Raw genomic sequence first — 19129 nt, forward strand, 5'->3', positions numbered from 1 at the left:
AAGCAAATGTCAGCGCTGTGGAAATTCCTTCCATAACGTGTGGATAAATATGTGGATTTGAGACTCCAGCTCACACCCCTCTCCCTCTGATCTCCCGCAGGTGGCCTCCCGTACGAGTTCAAGGTGGTGATCGCCGGCAACCACGAGCTGACCTTTGATAAGGACTTTATGGCCGAGCTGGTCAAGCAGGATTACTACCGATTCCCCTCCGTATCCAAACTCAAACCCGAGGACTTTGACGACGTGCAGACGCTCCTCTCAAACTGTGTGTACCTGCACGACTCGGACGTCACCATAAAGGGATTCCGGATATACGGGGCGCCCTGGTAAGAGCAGCAACCTTCCTTTTTATGCCCTCCATTTAAAAATGCTCTCATTACTTTCTGCTTTTCATTACCGCCGAGTCGTATTTCTGTGCCGTTGTGTTGCGGATCCCCGAGGTGAAGGTGTGCCTCCGTCAGTGTCTGGCTGCCTTCCAGCTGCCCTCGCTGCAGTAACTCTGCACTCGGCTCTCAAAGAGGGGCCCTTCTTACACGCAGGGTGCTACTCCAGCTCGCACATTTCTTTATGAGCTCGGGACCTTCGCCTGCTCCCCGGGCTTACGTTACACCTGTGTTTTGACGCGAGGTTAAGTGATACGCGTGGTACTGAGACACCCGGTCAATAGGCTCTCGGGTGTGGAAAAAGTGAAGAGCAGGATGGGGGGGGGGGGGGGTGTAAGCAGCATGTATTCAACAGACAGAAGCAGGCGGAGTGTGAAGTGTTTTTGCAGAGAAAGAGCTTGTAGTCAAGATTGAAGAAAGCTCCTGAGATCACAGCTGCGTTCACTAATGTTCGGTCAAAATGTCTTTCTCTATCATGCTTATAATGCTGGAGAACGGTACTCAGTGTTAATGAATATATATACTATATACTGAATACATTTGGATTGATCAAATAAGACGGGGACATCACCTTGAATATTGAGAATCTGGGATTAGTTCATGAATAACCGATTAAAACATTCCTTGGTGGTTGCAGCCCTCACGCATTCTGAACAAAAGCATCTCCTCAAATCAATGAAGCAAACATTTGCATTAATGATAAATCTAGAGCCATTTTATTTTCTCTTTATGCCGATCTAATCTATTCATTGACTCCGCATCATTTCTCTGCAGTAGAAAGTATCCATGACTGGCGCTGATGATGTGCTCGTATTTGGAGAGTCTCTCGGTGTGCCCTCTGCCCTCCTGCTCTGCAGCTGTGTGTTCTGCAGTGTGACCTGTGGAGTGTGTCACTTCCTGTCCGGCTGTGACTCCCTCTGCTCTCTGTGTACACTGGTTCCCTCACAAGTCAGCTCCAGACCTGAAATAAGTATTTAGGTCACACCTTCATCCTCCCAGTGGCTATCATTAGCAGGTCTGCAGCCGGGCTTCAGGAGTAGCAGAGGACAGCGACCCGGCATTCAGACATCACAGCAGCAGGAAGGAGAGATTACTTATTGTGTCCTCCATACTTCCTGCTTTCCATCCCTCTGTTTGAAAGAGGAAGGATGCTGCCCCCCTCTCCCTGTTGGGTCTTTAGTGTGAGGGCTGGTAAATATCTGTTGTGACAGCTTGGGGTCTCGTGAGAGGCGGAGAGGACAGCTTGGGTGCCCCCTTCCTCCCCACAATGCCTCCTCAGCTTCCTCACCTCCTTCACACCCATATGCCATGGTGGCCCGAGGTCTGGCCTGCTGGTCCAGTGTGAGGTCTCACTTAGCCCTGCAGCGACCCCTCACTTCATCAGCAGCTCAGCTTCTCGCCGCCTGGGTGGGCGAGCTCCTCGGAGCCCCTCAGCGCTCTGCTGCTGCAGGACGCGCCGCGACAGCATCACTCAGGAAATGTAGCGTGTAACTACCAGCTGATAAACGCTGCAGTGGCCTCCTCCTCCTCCTCTGCTGCTGCTGCTGCTGTCCTTCCACACAGGAGACAGGGAGCAGAGCAGTGCTGGCATACGTGGCTTTGAAACAAGACCTTTACCTTGGTCCTTTCTATGACCACCTTGACCCAGTAAAGGTGCAGCACTTCAGAGCCAATAGATCCTGCGAGAGCCAGCAGAAAGACACACTAGTTTTAGATTATCAAACAAGTATGAGAAAACACAACTTTAATATTCTCCCCACACCTCCTCTTGTATCACGCTAAGAATATTAATTGTGTTTTGCATAACATACCAACTGGACTAATTAGTCGGTTTACTTGTACCTCCATAGCAGGAAGGACTATGACATTTTCTCTCGGGCATCATAGGAGGCAGCAGCAGCAGGTTACCGCTGTGCACAAGATGGAGGAAACATCCCGCTCTGATTGACTGATAAGCAACTTCACACCCTTCACCCATCACTGCTCCAGCCATTCTTTTCTTATCAATCCATCATTTAAATGTCTGTTTTTAAAGGTCTTCTGCTGCAGCGCCTTTCAAACATAATCCATGTTTTATTTGCAGCAGGTTTTCTGTACAGCATATGTCCGTTCACAGCAAAACATTTTTAAATACGACTGAGGATCAGTTAATTCAGTACAATTGGACACATCTGTGTCCTTGCATCAGGCCTAAAGAAGCACACACATGAAACATAGTTTTAGATCAAATCAGGGAAAATCTGCTCTTTCCCATGCTGATAGTTCCAACATTGTATCTTCTGAAGCAGAGGAAGTAAAGCCTGTTCTCTACTCCACTCTTCAGGGACTGAGGCGGATTTGAACCAAGCTTTTTGGTTAAATATGTCCAACAAGTTGCCTCAGTTAATTAATCTCACCAGAGAGTCTGAACAATTGCCCCAGATGTTGTACATCTTACACGGTAGAATGTATTGCTGGGGGAAACATTTAGAGTTGATAGTAATAGCAAATCAGGTGACTTTAGGATAGTGATAAGAACTAGATATTTTAAATGACTTCTTTTATTATGATCATGTCAAAAGTTGATGTGTTGATCGTGTTATTGTCTTTCTGTCTATCTCTTGTAAAAAGTGTTGATGTGCAAACAGTCTGCTCTGATTCAGACGAGTAGTTTCTTCAGAAATCAGGTACTGAAACATGAACATAAACATCCTTACTACATTAAGCAGTAGGAAATATCTTTCCATCTTATATCAAATAAGATCATTTTCAAAATTACAATTCTCACCACTTCTCCAAGGTGATAATAATAATAATAATAATAATATATTTTATTTATAAGCGCACTTTTCATTTGCGTAAACAAAACTCAGTGGTACAAAATTACAAATTAAAAAGGGTGAAACAAAACAATAAAATGATGTCGCCTTATTGTTTGCTTTGTCTCCCCAACACTCTGAATATGAAGGAGATTTGCTTTGAAATGAAACGGATCAAATACAGAAACGGCAGCAAATCATCACAATTGCGAGTGAAACCAGCTTTATTTCGAATATTTGCTTTAAAAAATGGGTTTCTGTACAACTATGACCCGAAGGACAAACCCTTTTTGTTAGAGATATTCATTTTCCAATCTTTTCTTTATTGAAGAAATCTACCTTTTATCATCCTGTTAGCGGACTCTATACATTTTGAATATATCTTTCTTCTGACCCTTTTCACTTCAGCTTGGAGTGAAAGCAGTGTAGCATGAAAGACACACAACACACACCGTTTAATGACCGATGCTTAACAGACCGAATACCTAAACCTCCTCTTCTCACAAGCGCACACACACACACGCACGCACGCATGCACGCGCACACACATGCGTACGCGCGCGTGCACACACACACACACACACACACACACAGTGCAAAGATGTCAGGCTTCTGCACCTTGTCAGTCAAGCCTCTCTTAAAAGGAGCTGAAGGTTTTATTCGCGTCGTTAACTCTTTCTGCTCCAGGCAACACAACTTCGGAGGAAAGTAAAACTCTTGAGTCCTTTTCTCTGAACTTGGAACCCATTTCACTTCTTTTTAATCTTCCGTCTTTGATCCACTGCTTTAATGCAAGATGTGAATTTCAGTGTTTTGCCCTTTTGTAAATGCTAAAAAGTTGAGTGGCGTTCCAGTGGATCAGTACAGCTTGTGCAAAACACGTCGGGTCTAAGAGTGCAGCTGTTTTTTAAAAAGTGTGACCAGGTCATTCTACACTCCACACACTAAATGGGAATGTATGGTATTGTATCAATATCGTTTCTATTATATATTCCTAACAAATTGTTGGTTGGAAAAAGATTACTTAGAGGTAAATATGTTATCCTTGTTTGTCATTGGTTGTTGTTTTCTTTAGTGGCCAGTTCCATAAAACAACACGCATTACATTATTTTATTTAAATATTTTCTCTGATATAAAAAATGATCTCAGTATTTCTAGTTTGTAATGGTTTGTTATAAGCTGCTTAAAGCTAGTGTTAGAACAGGACATATTCATAACCGGTTTTTCGCCGAAAACAACATTTATTGCAATTGAACACATTATGAAACCTTTGCCAAATAATAATTCTTACACCTTAGAGCTTGAACTAATTATAGTGTATGCTTTTGAGTGTTTTTTTCTTCGCCATAGCGCTGTTCCCAAACACGATGCAGACTGCGCGTGTTGCTATGTCTTTGTTCACACGCGACTATAGCAAAGCATCCATATTCACGGAGATGATTGTAAGGTATTGGAAAACTTGGCACCAGTTTTCAATACCCATCCCTACACTAAGGCAGAATAACTAATTAGCCATCCCAAATATTCCCTGTCTAACTTTGTTCCGTTTATTTTTCTTTTCAATCATTGTAACCCAAGTAAGATTTGATATTGGCTTTCAATATCACACTAAACATGCGGGCCTAAAGACATCATTTTCAGTTATGCGAATCTGGAATGAGCATCGGTCTTTATTTCACAGACTAAATTACAAATCAATTCAAATTAATCATCAAATAATCCCACACACAGACATCAATAATAGAGGGAGTGACCGGTCAGGCGGCTCCCAGATGTCCTGCTGGTGTTGCCGTCTCCGATAAGCTCTGCTGACTGAAACAGACCAGAGCAGTAGCAGCAGAGAGGAAAGGCGCTCGGTGGGGATTAACACATTTTGTGATTCTTGACTTGACTGCAGCTTAACTCCCTGGACCAAGGTCAAACTGTTGCTGCTGCCTCCCCTGATCCTCCCTGCTCTCCTCTCTTTTCCTCTGCGGCGTCCACTGGGGAGTCGCTTCCTTTCTTGTCATATCAACTCTCTCCTATTCCATTGACTCAATACTTTTCTCCTTGCTCCTCATTTCCGGTCATATTTGTATTCTTCTCCTCTTCTCTTTCCTCACAGTAATCACTTTTGTTCCTGTTAGCAAATGAAATGAAAATCAATGTTTGGTTGGTCTGTTTAATAGCAGATCAGCCCGCTGGCTTGCCTTTGTGTGCATGTATGTGTCATTTGTGTGTGTGCATTCCCGAGGCGGCAGATTAAATCCAACTGCCCTCATTTGACTCTCTGAAACTCGCCCCGAGGGAAGCCTGGAGGGCCAAATGCAGATTTGTCATTTGCAGATTTTAGTTTTATTCATGTATTCCTTCTTCACTGTAAAGGTCAGCTGTGTGTGTGTGTGTGTGTGTGTGTGTGTGTGTGTGTGTGTGTGTGTGTGTGTGTGTGTGTGTGTGTGTGTGTGTGTGTGTGTGTGTGTGTGTGTGTGTGTGTGTGTGTGTGTGTGTGTGTGTGATGTGTGTGTGTGTGTGTGTGTGTGTGTGTGTGTGTGTGTGTGTGTGTGTGTGTGTGTGTGTGTGTGTGTGTGTGTGTGTGTGTGTGTGTGTGTGTGTGTGTGTGTGTGTGTGTGTGTGTGTGTGTGTGTGTGTGTGTGTGTGTGTGTGTGTGTGTGTGTGTGTGTGTGTGTGTGTGTGTGTGTGTGTGTGTGTGTGTGTGTTAAGCACAGCGGTGGTGTTTGAATATCAGGCAGAAATCTGTGAGATTTGTTTTCCTCTGGAATAGTTTCCCCTCCTCCATCTATTCGTCTCTCTGTCTTCACTTCGTGGCCAAAAGTACATGATGGTTTACTTCTGGGGAAAATAATACAAAAAATGTTTAAACACTCTTTTCTCTTGTCGGACAATAACTAATTGTGTCCTTGTTATAAACTACATAACAAAACTGCAGATTAAAATCCAAAGTATTAACTTTATTTGGCCATCTCCACAGCGAACTCTAACGTTTCTGTCTAGCCAGCGCTGTAAATGAACGTTTGTATAAGCTCCTTCATCTCTAACGGGAAATAACAAATATTCAAAGAAGTGATGCACACTTCCATTCAAAGAGTTACCTTTCCTTGACAATCAGGCCACAGGTCTACTCACCTCTTAAAGGTTATTTTAAAGGTTTTTCTCTTTGTTGAAATTAGCCTTTTTCTTTTTTTAAATATAGTTGCTGAAGGCCAACGTCATGGACTTTCAAATCATTATGTGAATAATCTTTATTTGTAAAAGATAACTAATATATTCACATCATTGTATTTATTATGTTTATACACATAATGCTTAATCACCCCTAACTTAAGTCACCTCTTTGCCGGCGCCATCCGCTGTCAGTTTGTGTTGGCAGTCTGCCCACCAGACACACACACACACACGCACACACACACACACACGCTGAGTGAGACAAACTGTGTTCTCTCACATAGTGGGAGCACATGGCAGCGTTACCTCGATGAGGCAATGGGTCCTGACAAATGTCCGTCACCAAGAAGTCAAGGGCTTATTTCACTCTGCAGAAAGTTAAAGTCAAACTTTCTGAGATGCCAACTATGGTTGGAAAAAAGACATGTAGTGGATACAAATAGTTTGTATTTGCCACCCAAGACAAATGCCTTTATTTCCTGCAGGGATATTTGTATTTATTAATTAAAATCCAGTGTTGGATGTACAATTGTAATAGACAGAGAGTATTATTTGGTGCTATAGAAAAACACGCGGCGCCTAATTCCCTCTAGAATCCAGGCAGACGTAATTGTTTGTCTTAAATATTGATTCAGGAGTTATGTAGATAAGAAATAACATTACAGTTTTGTAGCTGAATCAATATGTATTTATTTATCCCTTGCGGATGCTTACAAGGTTTAACAAGCTTTGGTTCCAAAGGAAACAAAAGTAAAGAATGGTTGTCGAGCTACAGAAAAAAGCCTTTTTACGTTATGGGAAATGAAATGTTTTCAGTCGACAGCCGTGTCACATTAATTACAGCCATGTTTCAAGATGAATGAGATAATGATTTATTGATGTTAAAATGTGACACCTTTACTTAATGGAGCATAAAATGGAGATCGTCAAGCATCTGTTACTGTGGCCGGATCATTGTGGACACTGCTGTGTATGTGAGTGTGTGGTTTTTAATGTGTGTATTTCTGCTGTTGTTGTTGGCCCTGCTTGCTGCACCCATGGGTGCTGCTGCGGCTGCAGGTGGGCGCTCACAGATGTGGGATGTTCAGACTGTTTGGAGCCTCCTGCAGCTGCTGCTGATGATGGAGGAGGAGGAGGAGGAGGAGGAGGAGGAGGAGGAGGAGGAGGAGGAGGAGGAGGAGGAGGAGGAGGAGGAGGAGGAGGAGGAGGAGGAGGAGGAGGAGGAGGAGGAGGAGGAGGAGGAGGAGGAGGAGGAGGAGGAGGAGGAGGAGGAGTGCGTTGGCGGTTTTGTTCTCGCAGGCTGTCAAGGTCTGCAGGTGTAGCATGTGTGTGCTGATTGTGTATGTGCGTGTAGCATTTTTCAGTGTGTCAAAGGATTGAATGAGAGGGTTTGTGATGGATTTGTCATCGCACACTCGTTCTGCAGTATGTCGACTCACAGCGTTCCCTACTAAATGACACACACACACACACACACACAGAGAGAGAGAGACAGTCCCATATGCACACACATACACAGTCACAAGCACGTTTTGAGAAAGAAAGAATCCAACAAACGATGTACGTCTTAGTAAAGGTCTGTTCATACAAATGGATTAAATGTTTCACACCTCCCTTGACTCCTCCTTCCCCCCCGTCGCCTCCCACCCCAAGATGAGCCCCCAATGCGTCAGAGGGAGAGTGATGGCTCCTCGTCGTCGTTTAATAAAGCTCTCCTCCGCGGCCTGGTGTGCATCAGTCACCGGCCGGGCAGCCAGAGGTCTGCCTCACGACGGGTCGCAGCTCCATCACACTCTGTCAGGCCTGGAAAGGCTGACACAGCCAAAAGATGCAGGCCACAACACGAGAGTCTCTGGAAAAAAGTCATTTAGTCTGGTGTTCATATTTGCTCTTTTTTTTCTTTTTAAAAGCAGCCCTTGTCCAGTTTTAGTTTGGTCGATGTGTCTTTCTCGTGACGCAGAAGGAGTGAATCCATTCGTCGTGGCTTCTGACGGTGTGGAATCGCATCACTCAGGTTGGAGGCTTGCTGTGTTTGCAAGCCTCCAAGAAACAGTCCTTTTAGCATAATGTCCAGATGATTCTCTTACACAGAAACTCCCAGCAGTAAGAAAACGTCCTTTGCTTTGTTGCACTCTATTTCCAATCCCTTTTTCCTAATTCATTTTTACACAAACAAGGACTTTGTGGACATTCTCTTGACACCTTTGATCCAATAGTAGAATTATATAAATATAAAAATAACAAATAATTTAGTTTGTCATTAACATCTCTGGATTTTTGACTGTTGATGTATAGTTTAGATTGGAACGTTGAACCTTCTTTTGAGGCCATGTGTCTGCTTGGCTTATACAAATCCTCAGTGCAGTTAATTTGACATCCTGCTCCGCTCGTCTCCGTGTTGAGTTTGTGTTGGTCTTTAGTCTGACGGGCTCCTCTGACGGTTTCCCACCTTTTTGTGTGATGTGAACCAAAAAGTGAGCGCTCAGACACTGATGGAGAGAGACAGCTGTGTTCAGCGGGTTTGTTTCTGCTCTCTAGATGTGTAGCAGAGTGTTGGCTGCTCTGAGGTCAGATCGGTGTTCGTCCCTGACAGTGTGGACAGACTGTGGTTACAATACACATAAGGCTGGGAGGTAATCACTCCTGTGGCTGTGCGCTTGTGTGTGTATCAGTGTGTGTGTTTGAATGTGAGTTGTCAGTTGACCCTCTGCGATTCGACGCTCCGTGTCCCTTTGATGGGGACACATGGAGACAGACGTAAAGAGCTGTCTCTCCTCTTATTCTACACGTGTGACCAAACGTACAGAAACTAATGGATAAAAAGCTGCTTGAGTGCATCTTGTTCTTTGTCTGTTGTGAGGTGAATGTAAAGATCTGGCTCTCTCTTTTCACCTAATGTGGTTTCTATCTTTTATCTTGAAGCTCGCAATTTCTTTCTTCAAGTATGAGACGCATCCATCCATCCCCAGCGAGACACTTACCGCCAGGCTAAATGGAAATGCAACCCACCTTCAGCTATTCTTGGTTCCAGCGTAAAAGTGTCGACGTGTGTCTTGCTAGGATATTCAGATTCAAGTTCCAAGTCTTTTGTCTTTTTTATGAGCTTTCACAGAAATGAGGTGTTCTACAAGATGTTAGCTGCATATTGTGCAAACGTACTTTTGGTACCTACAAAATGTTTATTATTCTTTTATCAGATAAGCAGATTTATAGCTTTTCTGCAAGAATCTTGTTTTTACATAATGTGTAGTACAAGAGATTGTGGCTTCTTTTATAACAAATGATTAAATGAGATCAAATCCTACCCGGCCCCAAATAACAAGAACAAGACCTGTAGATTTTAGGTGTCTTCTTTTCTATTTACTCATTTCTACTTCCTAAATGGTATTCTCTATATTGATGCGGATACAAAAGCCCCGCTAGGGATGGTTGTTTCCAATTTTCAAAATCATCACATCTGTTACAATACATTGCAATTGTGTAATCAGTGTGTCAGTTTGTATTTGTTTGGTCCATATCAAATAGACGTCAAGAAAAGAGCGGCAGTGCAGATTGTTTGGAGTGAGCATGTAACCCCAATCAACTCCTGGAAGCGACCTCAAAGCGTGAGTGTTTTCTAGGCAGCGGGAAAGAGAGGTGGAGGCTGACAGCCAGCAGTTCCTCGTGTTCAGAAGGCTGAGCAGCACAGACTGGAAAGTGACCAGGCTGTTGACTCCCCTCCTCTGCAGTGTCTGACCTGCTGACGTGCTGCTATAACCCTGGCTGTAAACAAGAGACCTCTGAGTCCATGTGACTGGTTAACTTGTACTTGACCAAATACAACGAGGGACTCTTTACTCTCTGGGTGAGACCTTTTTTTTTCCATCATGATGAATGGCTTTCTTCAGCGCTTCTGATCCCTCAGACAGCACCAGCTTTATTTCTTACCAGGAAAACACACGAGGTCCGGTTCCACTTTGCTTTAAAAGAATGGACAGTCAAAGTTCAACAGCACGCTTTTGTTTCGGTGACCAGACCATTGGATCATTCATACGAGGGTCATCCAGCAAAGTTACCTCTCATACTATTTATTTGTCTCGTGACTTGTTTGGCCTTCCGATGCCGGCCTTGCCCCCTTGCAGCGAGGTCCTCGCTCTTTCATTGCGCTGAAAGGGCTCTGAAGTGCAAGATTCCTATATGCTGAAAAGCCTTTCCTCTTCCTCCCCTCCCTCATTCCTACTTTTCTATTCGGCCTCTATTCTTCTTCTGCCATGTCATTGAGTGGATAAATGTGTGCAGGCGGGTGTTTTTTCTTCACGGAGAGAAGAGGTAGAGGAAGAAAAGAAGTAGCAGAGACCAGTGGGGGAGGAGGACAGGTTAAGGAGGTGGAGAGGCTGCTTGCCTTTCAGCCTGTTTCACATTGGCTGGCTACCTGCTTGCGGTTGCGTGGTGACCTTTGACCCGGTGGCTGGCGGGCTTTAGTGGCAGCGTCAGCTTTAATTAGAGAGCCACACGACTCGACGCTCTGCAGAGCCTCTGATCCTCCACTGCAAACGCTCAGACTCCGGGCACAGGGGACGACAGACACACGGGGTGAGATCATCCACTTCCCACAGAGTAACACTTCCAATATATCAATGTCTGATCTTCAATTCTGTTTCACTCGGGGTCTTTGTCCAAGAAACCAAATGATGTTGGATAAGAAACACAAGAAACCATTAGCTCCTAGATAGACTATAAGGTTAATATCTACTTTTTGTTTTTATCATTTTTTGTAGCCTTTACTGAAATAAATATACCAGGAAGACAGAAAATCACCCGCAAGGAAATATTTCCTCTGCGTGTCAACAGGTTTCCTCCAGCGGCTGTGAAGTCGGCCTTCAAAGTGCGCTACATTTCCAAGAGGATTAATTAGATTAAACAAAGTGTTTGCTCGCTCCTTAAAACGTTTGTGTTTTCTCCGGCAGGACTGTGTGGCAGTGGGGGGGGGGGGGTTGTAAAGAGAATAATCAGTCCCATTAAGGCATAATGAAGGCATTGGTGGGCGGTTTGAGCCTGTGGGACCAGTCTGCTGTTTGTAGTTGCAATGTGAATTCACGCAGTGTTTATTTGTGTGTGTGCATGTTAAACCCCCATCTTGTCTGCACATTAAATCTTCCCCCCCAGGAGGTCTGTGTTTTGAGATGGGTAACATCAATGTGTGTCTGCTGAAGCACCTGATGAAACGGGTTTGGAGAGACGAGTGGAATATAAAAACAGACAAAGAGAAGAAATAATAACCAAAACAGAAAATAATCTGCCTGTATCATAAACCTATTTATTTATGTTTCCCTTTTAGCTTATACAAGTTCCTCTGGTCTTCCGGTCATTTCAGTAAAGTCCTTATAAAAAACCCCTAATTAGTTTTCCTATTGTGTGCCTTTGTCTATCATTGTGACCTCTAGTCTAGGTTAGCTTGGTGACTGGTTTGTCTACAGTGGAAGAGGAATCGCCAGCCGTTCAGCCGGAGCAGAGATCAGCTTCCTCTCGCTAGCTTCGCCCACCAAGGTGAAACCAGCAGAACTGGCCTCACAGCAGGAGCTCTGTGCAGCAGCTACGGCTCCCACAGGTGGAAGAACGACAATTGTGAAGGGTGTAGATTTTCAAGAACATTTGTTTCACACTAGAATATTTCTAAAGGTTTGTTTTGAAGTAAACTGTTTGCCTGTGAGAGGTGGTAAAATAATGAAGTCGGAGGAAGACTGGTGGAATCCTTTTAATTAAAGCCGGAAAAGATTGTTATCAAGAAATTGTGCCGAGATGTGAGAGAGGGAGAATAAGCAAGGGATGAAAAGAAAGCCGGTGTGAGGAATACAGCGGGGGATTAAAGAGTGTTACAGACCCCTGGCCAGTTTGCTGCTGTAATGAACATTAGGGCTGCGGCATAAATTTAATGACCTGTGAAACAAACAGCGTGGCTGAGACCGGTGCCTCTGAATGCTAAGTGTCTCTATTATTAATACCATCTCAGAGATGCCACTGTGTAAACACACTGAGACTCTTTCCCCTGTGAGGCCCGTTACACACACAGCGGCAGGGTGTTGGCGCAGCTCTCTGAAACAGGGTCACGTTCCCTTGTACCTGCACAATTAATGGCACGTCGCCTGTTAACAGCCTACCTGCACTAACTGACAACACATGAATAGCATTGCAGTGAATGGCTGTGCAGGTTAGTCACCTTGATAAGGGATACTTTAGTGATGGGGTAGGGTAGCAAGCGGTAATAAATAGGTTCCATGTTTCTGAGAATTGAACGAGCACACATGAGTTGCAGGTGGCTGTTTTCAGTTGCCTTACGTCTCGCCTAAACTTCCTATTTGAAGATACAGTATGTCCACGTTGTTTGTTACTTTTGTCATCACTAATAACGTGTTTCTTTAAATGAAATATATTTACATAAATTCTGTTATGATCATTTCTATGTTCGTATGGTGTGCCTCTACTCTGATATGTTTACATGCTATAACGTTCACAAAGCTCTTTATTTTTCTCATACTTCCTGCCGAGCACCTCTTTTCACCCTGTGTCTGAAACCAGAGCCCAGTCTGCTCTGATTGGTTAGCTGGCCGGCTCTGTTGTGATTGTCAACCAATTAGAGATGTCCCGCCCCTTAGCCTATCATGTGCAATGTGTTGGAGCGTTAGCCAATAGAAGCCCGACTGTTGCATAGTGAGATTACTATGTTACTGAATAAACAAAGGAGTCCAATGGAGGTGTTTCAGGCAGGGTGGGAGTGTGTGGGAGAGGACTTTGGGATTGTAGCCTTTGCAGACCATGTACTTGCCCAAAAAGCTATATAACTCCCTAGAGGAAAGGGAAAACCCCTAAAAGCATAAGCATATTTATGTTTCATGTTTCATGTGGAACTACTTGAGCAGGTCTCCCTTGAAAAAGAGATCAATGATCTCAATGGGATTTATCTGTATAAATAAAGGTTTGAAATGAATGTCTCTTGGCAGTGAGGGAGTAGTAGGTATATTGGAAGGTAGGAGCTCTGAGTATGATTAGGAACAATGCAGATTTAATCAAACGATTCAGCCCAGCAGGGAGCACAGGGGGACTTGAAGAGCCCAGAGCTAAGCAGATGCCTGCGACATGAGGACGGATACATGACACGAGGAGGCTCCTTGAGGCTATAAAACGCAATCACAATCCCCTGGATTGGTGCCCAAGATGGCTCAGCAACCAGCCGGGGAGTGAGGGCGAACTGTCAGCAGACGGTCCCCTGCTCCGGCCCTGAACCCCACCTCAGGCTACCTGCCCAGTCCAGAGATGAGATTCATCATTATCAACACTTTGGTCTTGGTTACAACCGGGGCGCGTGTATGTATGTTCCCATCGGGTTGTTTTTTCTTTGCTGTGTTTGCCGTGATATGTATTCGTGTGTACACCGGCAGATCCTGGACACCGCAGGACTCAGTCTTGTTTTCCGTCCCACGCGGTGTCTCACGCTATGAGGGGATACATATTTGAAAAGCAGAGGAAGCCCTGTGTCCCCAGCTGCTGTGGCCTGAGGTGTAGCGGCTCTGCATTAGCTTCACCTTTTACCACGCTGGCTCTTTTTCTTTCTTTCTACCTATAGATGTCAGCTCAAAGTGTACCTGACTGTCTCGGCCATTACTCTCTGTAGAGTTCAGTGTGAAAGGTCACCATCCTAAGTGCAGGCGCAGCCGAAGCTTGGATGAATAAGTAATACCATCAGTGACAACAAGTCTGGATACAACAGGAGAGATGCTAAGTGCTGGAAGGTCTTTGATAGAAAGGAAAGAAGCGCAAGCTCCACTGTGTTTTATGGCAAGTTTTAAAAGGAAGAAATATGAATAATTTTAAATGGAGTTAAATCAGACTATATGTTATTTGTTGCAGTTTAGTTATCCTCTAAAAGCAGTCCACACTTGAAGCTTGGTCCTCTGTAAACAGTGTACTCTTGCTGCGTTAGGAATACAGTATAAATGCACTGAAGACTAATAGAAAGTGTGGACACCCCTGTCCATGTGTAGTCTGCTGCATGGTTTGAGATGGATAGTTCCAGTGAAAGGAGCCACAACAATGACACTTTGGGCCAGGCCATTTTATCTCTTAACACAACAATGTCACTCTGTGCAAAACCAACTCCATCAAGAAATAGTTTGAGTTTGCTTCAGAGGAAGGACTGGTCTGCACAGAGCCCTGACCTCCGCCCCATTCAACATGTTTTGGATGAACTAAAACTAGTCAGACAGTATCACCTCATCACTTGGTGTTATCGTGGCTGAATGGGAGAAAGTTCCTGCAGCCAAGGTAAATAGATTAGAGAGAGGCTTCCCAGGAGAGTGTACGCTGCTGTGGCATCAAATGAATGCCCCTGGATTTTGAATGAGATTTTCTCAGACTGTTTGCAGAAACTGTTCATATGTTTTGTTGCAAACTGACAACTGACCTAAAGAACAACCTTGTGTTTGCAGCCCTTGAGGTCGAGCAGCGTATTGAAGAAGTTGATGAACGTGCATCATTTTTGCACTTGGGTTGTGCCAACAGGTTTAAAGCATTTATAATGAGTCGCTTTTGATAAGAGTTTCAGTTAAATGATTGTAAAAGATCACATATCAAATATAGCTGTCGTGTTCTGGGTCCATAAACATTATCTTTTACCACACCGCCTTCATTTTTTAATGACCTAAACTTGAACTTCATAGTTTGGCTAATTTCAGTTATTTAATCTGACATTTTACAACGACAACATAATGCAATTTGACAATTCAAGATCACCTGCCTTGAAACTGACAACAACATTTGAGGACATAGGAGGCACGATACAACGTTGATTTAAATAAGTGTATCATGAGATGTTACAGCGTAGGACTAAATCATGGATTAAACATTCACCACAGCTGGAACTGCTTTTCCCAGTATTCTCTTTTGTTCCACACACAAACGCTCTCACACACTTCAGTTTCTCCCACTCCGTCTCCCACCGCACTCTGTGGCCCGTGAGGGAGATGTGGATTGTCTGTAGCGAGCCATCAATCACGGCGGCAACGACAGCTCTATAAACAGAAGGGCAGCCCACCGACTGGCTGCTGCTCGCCGGTGATAGCATTCACATCGTCCTGCAGCACTTCCCTTCCTTCCGGCTGACCTCTGCACAGCTTCAGCGGCAAGGACGACACTCTGCTTATCTCTACTCGCTGGATTTAGACACCCGATGTGGGTGGTAGGAACCTCCAGGTGTCTGCAGGGCTGAAGTGTCGTAAATAAAAAACGTGGGCAAACTAGGACCTCCATTCAGTGATCAGGCAAACAACCGACAATGGAAGCAAAAGTCAGTTATATTTAGGACATTTATTTGAAGGAATATGCCAAATGAATGGCAAAAGGGCACGATCGTTTAGACAGATTGATATCTGTAGATCTGCGACTGAAATTCTTTTTTCCACCATTCTCCCCTAAAACAACTGCATTTAAATGAACTTATAGTGTGTTTTTATGGTTTATATTTTATGTCCAACTCCTGAGTCTGACAGGCTGCCCGTTTCAGCCTTGTGTGTTTTTGTTTTGTCTGTATTCCGGCTCTGTGTATACAAACCCATGAGGTTGACAATGCCAGTTTGTGTGCTTTCCTGTGCCTATTGTTGCCACTGCGTCTCCGTGCCCCGGTGAGCATCCACTCGTTGTAAGGTCCACACAATAACCGCGAACAGAGTGCCATGTATCTGCACTGGATCGACCCCCTGGCTCTTCCTGTTGCCTTTAACACCTCGTCCTCCCCCCTTGACCTTTGACTTCTCACTGGTCGGTCTGTCATGTCAGGACAAGGCAGGTTGTGCTCCCGGCTTTTTGACAGCAATATGTGCAGCGTGTCCGCGGGGTCTTAAAAAGTATTAAAAGTTGACAAATCAATTTAGCGAAAATTAAGGCTATTAAAAAGTATTAAACTGCATTTTCCAAGGCATTACATTTTGTAGCTTGTTTTCAATAAGTATATAAATGGTCTGAGAGGTTGTATTCTACAGTGTGCCTGAATGTAATCATGGCGTCGGTGTGTGGTGTGATTCTGTGTAGTTTATTTATGGCATCCCGCTGGGTTTGACGTCATCTGAGCAGGACATCGCCCGCTCACTGCTTGATGGCGCGTGAAGGTCTGTTTACGCCGGTTGTTAAACAACATCGTTATGGGGAAATGGACGTTTGAGTCCAAATGGTTGGAAGATAAGGAGGAAGGACAATCTATACTGTATATAGTCAATGTGAGGTAAAGTGTGTCGCCAAGGTAACCGGTTAGAACTCCAAGTGGCGATGAGGTCTTAAAAGGTACATATACCCTGATGTGAGAAGCCGACTGCTTTCTTTCTACTACTGTTCCTCAGAAGGAGAGCTGTTCCACAGTTACACATACTGAAAAGATCAATCATCTGCATCAGACTGTCAAGAAAAGCCCATTGTGTAAGCCAGAGCACCTTTAATGTACATCTTTAAGTCTGTTAAATAGAATTAGGAAATATGAAGTTTAAGATATAGGGTGTAATCATTATAACTTCAAAAGGTCTCCCATATCAAAGCTTGATCAATCCCTTCATGATGGCAGTTTGGCCATAGACATTCATTACACATCGGAGACTCTTGTAAATGAAAAGATGGACAACGGAGTGAGGTAATGTCATGATGACGTTGATTCAATATGCTCTATTTAAGAAAAGAAAAAAACTCAGCATCCTTGAAGTTATAGATTTGAATGTCAACAACCAGTTTATGCATGTTTTGAATGTATGTAAATTAGGATTGGTTCAAATACTTTAATGTTTGCATCGACAACACCAGATATGCATGCAACGGGTCACATGTGTGGCAGACAGGACACAGGGCTTAAAAGTGCTGGTCGAAGCTACATCAGCAGAGACCTGAACCTGAACCTCCGACTGAACTGTTGGTTCCATTTGGGGGGAGGCTGTGTATCCATAGCGTCTTTTGGATCACCAACAGTGGCAACACCGGCACATGTCTGAAAGATCAGAGGGTTTCAACCAGCAGTACACACAACACGTGCTCCCCCCTCATTGGCAACAATTGAAATGGTGCAGGCACTCAGAACAATTCTATATGGACTCCAAGACTAATAAGCAACAAAGAAGAAGATTGTGTGGAATACAAAAAACAATATCTCTGATTCTTTCTAACCAATGTTTGATTTATTTAACTGTCCAACAATGTTAGTGCAGGGGAGGGAGGCTAGCATGGAACAGCAGGTTCACCTTCGATAACACAGACGCAGAGTAGGAAGGAGGAATAATAGAAACTGTATAGAAGATGAGTGAATGATTTTGGTGTTTCACAATCCGGCTTAACAAGATTTGAAGTCTGAATGTCCCGACTTCTTATGTAACCGTCTGGGCTATTTTGTTCAAAGAATTTCATTATGAGTTTTTTCTCCTCTGGTAAAATGCAGTTCAAGTCTATAGAGCCGCAGACCTTCAGCATTCGCCCTGAATGCTCACAAGGGCTAGCAAAGGCCAAATCACACAATAGTCCTTTTTTAAATAATTTTGTTTCATCTCCTTTCTGCTCCCAGTATTGTATGTCAAAAATGAAAGTTTGAAATGTTCAAGCTTTTTCAATTAACTTGCAGACCTGGAGCTGCAGTCTTTGTGCTCAGAAAGAATGGGTTCAGCTTTGAAACGGCCTGAAAGACACACCTGTGTAATGGAGTGCGTGCTTTCGATTCCCCTTCAACTTTCCCCGTTTGAAACCCGTAGGAAAAGGTTTCCGCCCGGTCCTTGGAGCAGAGCTGGGAAATGAAACCTTGTCCAGCAGTTATTGTCACTGAGGAAAGCTCACTTATTTCCCAGAGATATTACCCTCAGATCTGCCTCCCGTCACTCCCCCTTCCCCTATTCCACCCTTCCCCCTCTTACATTGTTCCCCAGGATCAAGTTCACAGAGGTCGAGGCTGGAGCAGGGTAATGGGACCCTTGTCCCTGTGTCTCAGGGCAGGTTGAATGGGCTGCGGCCCCTGCCCCCATACAGGTTCTCAGAAAGCCCCCCCCTCGTTATTACTTTGGTCTCCAGTTTCTTCAGACATGCCCAGCTTCCTGACAGTCCATATCCACATTTCAACGTATTTGTATTCCATGTTGGACATGTGGATACATCCGTGTTCCCATAACACTCATGGCTCCTCCCGAACCCCACCTGCCACATCCTCAGCTCTGCACCTGCATGTCTTGAATGTCTTTGGGAAATACTTGTGTTTTAGTATGAAGGGTGTTTATTTCAAAGCAGTTTCTGACAAATCAGAACAAATACCAGGAAAAACCCAAAACAATTCAGGTACTGCGAGTTCTTCTCCACCACCTGTGGTTCTTGCTAATTGTGTCATGTGTTTTATCTCAGTAACAAAGTGTTCCCAAGGCAGCATTTTTAGTTTGAATCACTTCCGTGAGCCCTTATTCACTCGTATCCTATTTTGACAAACTTGGTGCAGCCTATATAACGCGGTCAGGCACGTTGACTAAATGGTGTCAGACCGGAGCCCTGTAAAGCAAATGTAACCTGTCAGATGCAATGGCGTCATCCCTTGAGGGGGTAAATGTTATTGGGTTTAAATTGTTTTTACACTCAGTCAATATTAATTGTTGCACTTTGACTGCCTCCAGCTTTTACGTTTTTATCCTTAGCTTTTAAATGTGAATTGGGCACGTATTTAATTGTATGCATGCTTTACACATCTCATTTATCCACGGCACAAATGAAGTTCCTCATGGAAAATAAAGTAAATTGAATTGAGTCACACT

General features: G+C 44.1%; 1 protein-coding gene across 2 annotated transcripts in view; it reads left to right on the forward strand.

Moving 5' to 3' along the window:
• mpped2a (metallophosphoesterase domain containing 2a) overlaps positions 1-19129 on the forward strand; it is a 53317-nt gene that overhangs the window by 24363 nt on the left and 9825 nt on the right. For both annotated transcript variants that reach the window (XM_034076736.1, XM_034076737.1), the window contains exon 4: positions 101-326. In XM_034076736.1, coding sequence (XP_033932627.1) covers positions 101-326 — 226 coding nt within the window. The remainder of the gene's footprint in view (positions 1-100; positions 327-19129) is intronic.

This window comes from Pseudochaenichthys georgianus, chromosome 3 (assembly GCF_902827115.2).
Source record: "Pseudochaenichthys georgianus chromosome 3, fPseGeo1.2, whole genome shotgun sequence".
Classification (NCBI taxonomy): Eukaryota; Metazoa; Chordata; class Actinopteri; order Perciformes; family Channichthyidae; genus Pseudochaenichthys; species Pseudochaenichthys georgianus.